The sequence below is a fragment of the Sorghum bicolor genome, chromosome 5, assembly GCF_000003195.3.
Source record: "Sorghum bicolor cultivar BTx623 chromosome 5, Sorghum_bicolor_NCBIv3, whole genome shotgun sequence".
In the NCBI taxonomy this organism is placed as follows: domain Eukaryota; kingdom Viridiplantae; phylum Streptophyta; class Magnoliopsida; order Poales; family Poaceae; genus Sorghum; species Sorghum bicolor.
Genome location: NC_012874.2, coordinates 33945775 through 33952306, shown reverse-complemented (window position 1 = coordinate 33952306; position 6532 = coordinate 33945775). Strand labels below are relative to the sequence as shown.

The window sequence follows — 6532 nt, the reverse complement described above, 5'->3', positions numbered from 1 at the left end:
CATAAAAATCCATGTCTCGTGTTCGATCTATTATTACATTATTTTCTAACAACGAAGCCGGCTAACTGCTTTTTACACTATTATTGCTATTTAAATAAAAAGATACTGTAATGTTCAAGTGTTACCTAAAACGGTGGTGTGTTTGATTGAATTGAAAAAGGGTATTGAAATCGCTAATGAGTATTGATGTATCGCCGCATCACATAGAACCCGCATCAGTTGTTGCCCATCACTTGTGTTAGATTAAACACGTGGAAACTCTCGTAAAGGTTTAGGCCTCTTACTCTTCTTAAGATTAAGATACTCAGAGAAAGCACTATGCGAAATTGAAAGTGCGAAGGTGGCAAGAAGATTATCGACGATAATGATTAGAGTATGAAAATAAAGATTAGATGTTTCTGATTATTTTGTGAACTTCTAATATTTGTCTTTGTTTCAAGCCCATCTGGTGAGAACTAATATGGTGGCTCTGTTGGAGCCTCTAATTTGCAATATTATATTAAGATCGAGTGGTTGGATCGGTTGCATGTGTAGAGCACGGTCAACAGCTGGAAAAAAACACAAACGTGTCGACAAATGTGCACATCAAACATAAAAGGTTTCGAAATACAAGCTCTTATCAAAAAGAGATGATAAAACAGCAGAGAAAGTCGATTTATTCCTGAATAATCACAACAATGGATAAAAAATGGCAGTTTATAAAATGAATACAAATATTATATGAATGGCCAAGTTGAGTACGTATATATGGAGAACAAATCAATCTTGAAGAAGCAGCAGCACTGCATGGCGACAATGAGAGGACTTGCAGCTTTTCACGAAGAACATATAGCACTGGAAAATCAAAGCAATTTCACCACAACAGTAATCAATAAAATGATACTTTCACGCATGCAGGTGATGACAGGAACAATAAGTAATAATCAAGTTGAAGAGAGGGGCAAAACATGCATACCGGTATGCGTATTACGGAGGGCACGGTAGTACCGTTATCCAGCACAATGAGGGTGTTCGATGAACAGAATGTTGGGCCTATTCGGATGGTTCCTTGCAGCTTCACGCCAATTATTCCTTGAATCTTCAAGTACTGTAGCATTCAGTGCGATCTCCCTGAGGTTATTGAGCCGGACCTGACCATTGGCTGTAGAGATAATGTTGACGGAAGGACAATAATTGATGTCTCCACTGATCAGATGAAGTGAAACAAGCTTTTGCAGAGCTGTATGGTTGATTTCTATGTCAGCCAGTGTTTGCTTGGCCACAAGGCACATCCGCTCCAGATTTTTGATGTGAGTAGTCTCGATGACGATCTTCGCTCTGTTATTTCCAGCTTGTGGGTAGTTCACGTCTTGACCTTTAATTGTTTCTGCATCCAGCTTCAGATACATGAGCTGGTTCAATTTGCTCAGTTCATCTAGAAACCATTTATCCAACATTATCTCTTTCCAGCAAAGGCATAGCTTTCTAATACCTGTCAGCTTGGTATTATAGGTAATAGCAAAGAAATCAATCTTGCTCAGCTTTTCGCCGGACAGCTTCAGGGAGTAAAGCTCACCACTAGCTTTGGCTAGAGACGCCCGCAGTAATTCTTGTGGGCTCGGGTAGTCATGGAAATCCAGTGACAGGGAGTGATGACCTTTGTCATTGTTGAGGAATTTTGTAATTGCGTCTGGAAGATAGTCTTCTACGCATTTTGCATCTGCATCTCTACAGAACCATATCTTCACCTTCCTGAGATTTTTCATGTGACACATCAGTGGCGGGAATCCTCGGCCTCTGCGGGTGACGAATCCTGATAGCCTCTCGAGTTTGCTCTCCTTGATTGCTTCTGGAACTTTTACCCAGAACCTATTTGGTATTTTGTGCCAGCTGTCCATTAGCTCAAATTTCCCGATGAGGTGTTTTATGCAGGGCAGGCTGATGACTTCAATAGGAACCAGAACTGCCACCTTGCCCTTGACCTCCCCCAACTCGAGTGTCTCCATGAACTTCAAATTAGACATTATGATCTTGGAAGTTCTGTGATGACATCTGGCAGGAGACTGAGATACTTCAGCAGCCTCAGTTTCTGGCATATCTCTTTGAGCTCGGTAGCTTGAAGCCCCTTGTATGACTCCAGATCCAGCACTCGGAGCTGCTCGCATTTAGCGATCATGCGAGCTTCTTGGTGTCCACAGGATACAGCTAGAGTTCGCAGACGTGGTGTGGTGGTACAGAATCGTTGGTAATGACCAACGGTTCAGGCCTATCTTCCCCGGGGGGGTGTAGACAAAGCCGGCGGCCGCAATTCTGAGTAGGACCTCGACTGGGACAAGACTTGAAGATGAATTCCTCCATTTCAGACATGCGGGAGATGTAATCGAGCACCACTCCAGGAGGCTGGCATGTCTTTGCGTGCTGATGTCGATTCGTGCTCACATGGAGGGGCCAAACGAAGTTCCGATCTACGAGGATCTTCAGGTTTTCTCCTGCTTGATTGCTGTCTCCGAACTCTAGGCCTTCCGCCTGCCATCGCCTGACTAGAGATCCCCTCTTGACATTGCCGCGTGGGAACATGGCAAAGTATAGCAAGCAGGCCTGGAGATACGGGATATATTGGTTCTGACAGCTCCCAACAACACTCCGGATATGCAGACTATCGTAGCTGTGGGGAATCACCACTGGCATTATGTCTGGCCACCGGTCTTTTTCCACCGTGCGGAGTTCCCTGCACGCCTTTTCAACAGCGGCAGCAGCAGAGATGGACCCTCCGCGGACTTCACATACGCAAACCAGTGCAAGTGGTACGCCGTCACATATCTTTTGCAAACATGATGACGAGCTGCCCTGTTCCCGAAACTCACTGAATGTTGATCGCTGATCCGCTTCATTCAGAAACCAGGTTACCGACTTCTCGTCTTGAAGTGGCCTCATCTTGGACATGTGGCCGTCACATCTCTCCGCATCCTTGCCCACTACGGTCATCATACCCATGATTATTCTACTGCCCATATTATTGTCCGGGAAGACGGATGCTATGAACTTGACCAGTTCTTCAGACTCCACATCGTCCACCACGATAAAATACCTATACCAATATATATAAACATGCATATATTATACGGTGTAGTATATAACAAACGAAAATTTAAACTATGTACATTTTTTTGATGTACAATTTTTTTCTTCGTCTTACAAAGAACGTCACCATATCGATCCTAGACTCATACAAAGTTTGGAAATGTTCAATTTGAGGCAGATATGCCATCCTAATCTTTTTTTCTGGAGAACGAGAGAAGCAAAGGAGGCCCGAAGTACACAGCTACCACCGTTTAGAATCTCACGTACGTTTGGAATAATCTCTGCTTTTCTCGGGTACCCATGTGGAATGACCCCACGTGTTCACAAACGCTCCTCTTATTACGCTTCTACCAAGGCTTTGTTCAGTTCACCCCAAAAACCAAAAAGTCTTCAAGATTCTCGGTCACTTCGAATCTTGCGGCATATGCATGAAGCATTAAATATAGACGAAAACAAAAACTAATTACACAGTTTGCCTATAAATCACAAGACGAATCTTTTGACCCAAGTTAGTCTATGGTTGGACAATATTTGTCACTAACAAACGGAAGTGCTACACTTAGCAAAATCCATAAGGTTTTTACATCTAAACAAAGCCTAAATGACAATAGCAGTCATATTCCTATTCCCGTTCCCGGAACAGACATTCTCAAAACATAAAACATGGGAATAGAAACATAGATCATGTTCCTGTTCCCAACATGCTAAGCTAAAAGGACATTTGCTACTCACAAAGGCATATAAAGTCCTCGCCAATCTCATTTTCTAAAGTGGTACTCAGTCGACACCACCACAACACAACGGTATGCCGACAACACTGCTACGGAAACGATCTTATTAACAAACTAAGGGTTACAATGCAAGATACTAATGTAGATATTACGAAATTCATGACAAAATTAATGCAACTCAAACGGACCTACTAGTGTCACACAATTGATAGGCACGTCTACTGATTTTACAAGAATTGCTCACCTAGGGCGTGGCACTAGAAATAAAATGCATCAAACAGAGAATTTATCATGCAGTGTCACCATTGGGTTGGGGGGGGGGGGGGGGTTGCCCATGCATTTTGCAGTTATCTCATGTAGACCTGGAGCATAATGTATGCCTCATATTTTAGAATGAAGAGATAACATAACTACTGATTATAAAGAAATTATGTAGCATCATAAAATTTCATTGTAAATTACCTATACGTGTACCTTAACTAAAATTATACAACCTAAGTCAAAACCAGATAATCATTATCTAGATTACCAGAATCAGTCATGATAAACATGGTTTATTAAATGGTAAATAAAGGACAACCATGTCTTTTAGGCCCTAAACTAATCTTTTTAGATTGTAAAACATGAAAACAATTACCTAAACAGGCATAGTAAAGTAGTGGTAAACATGATTAGAGCCTTTTTGGTTATGGATGGTAAATAAAAATATAGCATGTCACACATATATTCCAACATTTGTATTAGTACAAAGTGTGACATGCTATCCTGTTTCAATTTTTTGGTAATCACCCTAAGTTTAAATACCTGGCACTATTGAGAAAAGTACCATACACATTAGAGTGAGTCTGCGGTAAATAAGGTACGGAAGTTGAAGCATAATTGTATTTACCCTGTATTTTTAAAACAAACATGACAAAAAAGAATACACATCTTATTGAACGGAAATAGAGGGAATAATCAGCAAAATTCACAGACAGAAATGAAAAACAAAATGCATATTGTTGTTGTGCATTAAAAGATCAATTAGCACTGAAAGGTATTCACCTTTTTCTTTGGAGATACCGTGATAATGATAACTGATGAACTTGGTCATTATTAGGATCCCCACGAAATGTCATCTGGAGCACCCTAACTCAGTTCCAAAAAACAGTATATACAAAATCAGAAGATAATATATCACAAAACACAAAAAATTATGGCAATAAGGTACCTTATGTTTGAATACCTTCGATTCTGAAGAGAATAGGGTTATTATGATGGCATTAGCACAAGTACATGGCAAATGATAAGGCACAGAAACCTAGCTCTTCTTTTTATTCTAGTTAAAAACCTTGAGTTGGAGTTTTTGTGAACTTTAGTGGTCTTACTTGTAATAAGAAACAGCTATATGCATTAGTTCACCTGTCCTAAGAATAAATTTGTTGCGTGTGGTACTAGAGAATATAACAGTCGATCTGTAATGGTAGACAAATTACCTTTGCAAAAGTCCACCTGTCCTATCTGTTGGATCCTCTTGCATGTGAAATTGTTTGATTATCTCTTCCAGAACCATACTGCCATCCTTCCCAGCAGCGCTAACAGAGGCGTACAGAGAGAACTTACTGTTCCTTTGTACGTCGTCGTACACATAGTGGCAAAGCTTGGTCTCCCCTACGCCATCAAAGCCGACGACGGAGATCACCATCACCTTGAGGTTGAGGTCGAGGTCGTCGGTTCCCGTGGGTTTATTCCGTATCCGTACGAGGCCCAGAAGCTCACGGAGGTGCTCCTCCTTGCCCACGAGATCTGCCAGTGGAAAGTTCTTTTCCTTGTGTGGATTGGAAGGGATGCTCTGTGCGCTTGAAGTGGAGGAAGAAGCACCTCTTTGCCCAAGAGAAGCCTCATCCGGAATCACCATAAGCTCCGGACAGTTGTTTATAAAAAGAAGTATACGCTGGATGATTGCAATCTCGTCATTAAGCTTCGCACCTGTCTTGGTTTTGGCCTCCTGGCCCGCTATTAAGTCTTCAATGTCGTACGCCAAGCAGCTGAGGTTTCTAACCCAGGATTGAAGCCTGCCGGACGGGTTTTGGGCAATTCTGATGGTCTTTCGAGTATCAAGGATGATACCCTGGATGTAGCTAAGCTGGGATTTCAGGATTGTGATATCGTTGCCATCGACTTGGCGTTTCCTCAGTGTATCTTGTATCGCTTTAATGGCGATAGGCAGGATGGGGGCTGCAACCTTAGCGGTTGCTGTGATAATTGCTGGCTCCAGACCTGACATCTTGCACGCCCTCTGTGCGATCAGCAGCAGAATGCTGGAAGCATTGTTGGTTTGGTAGAGAGCTCAAGGCCGGGCGCGGCATCCATATACTCGAGCTGTTTGGGTTAGGTTCTATTTATGGGCCAGTCCGGGGCTCCGGGACGGGTCAGGGTCGGGCTGTACAATGAATGTGTGGGCATCACACGGGTAGTGTGGCTAGGTTGGACTACTCACCATGTGAATTGAGGACTGCTGAGTGCTCACAGAGAGTAGCCATATATAATATACAAAGGATTTAATGCAGAGTTCATTCATATATATATATATATTACTGTACACATCAGGAGCTGTCATGATGTTCCCCAATACATCTGATCACATCTCATTCATTCCTTTGCTCACCCGGCCGGCCACCAGTCAAGGAACCTCCCGCTCCGGCTGATGGATCCTAGTCTTCACCAGTGATTCTTCTCGACCAGGCAAGTTCTCAGCACTC

At 42.5% G+C, this 6532-nt stretch overlaps 1 protein-coding gene across 1 annotated transcript; it reads right to left on the bottom strand.

Moving 5' to 3' along the window:
• Nucleotides 651-6095, bottom strand: LOC110435551 (disease resistance protein RPP13-like). The gene is made up of 4 exons (XM_021461196.1): nucleotides 5267-6095; nucleotides 4836-4919; nucleotides 956-3067; nucleotides 651-834 (listed from the first exon to the last, which is right to left on the bottom strand). The coding sequence occupies exons 1-3, from the start codon at nucleotides 6055-6057 to the stop codon at nucleotides 2185-2187; spliced, it is 1758 nt and encodes a 585-aa protein (XP_021316871.1). The 5' UTR covers nucleotides 6058-6095; the 3' UTR covers nucleotides 651-834; nucleotides 956-2184.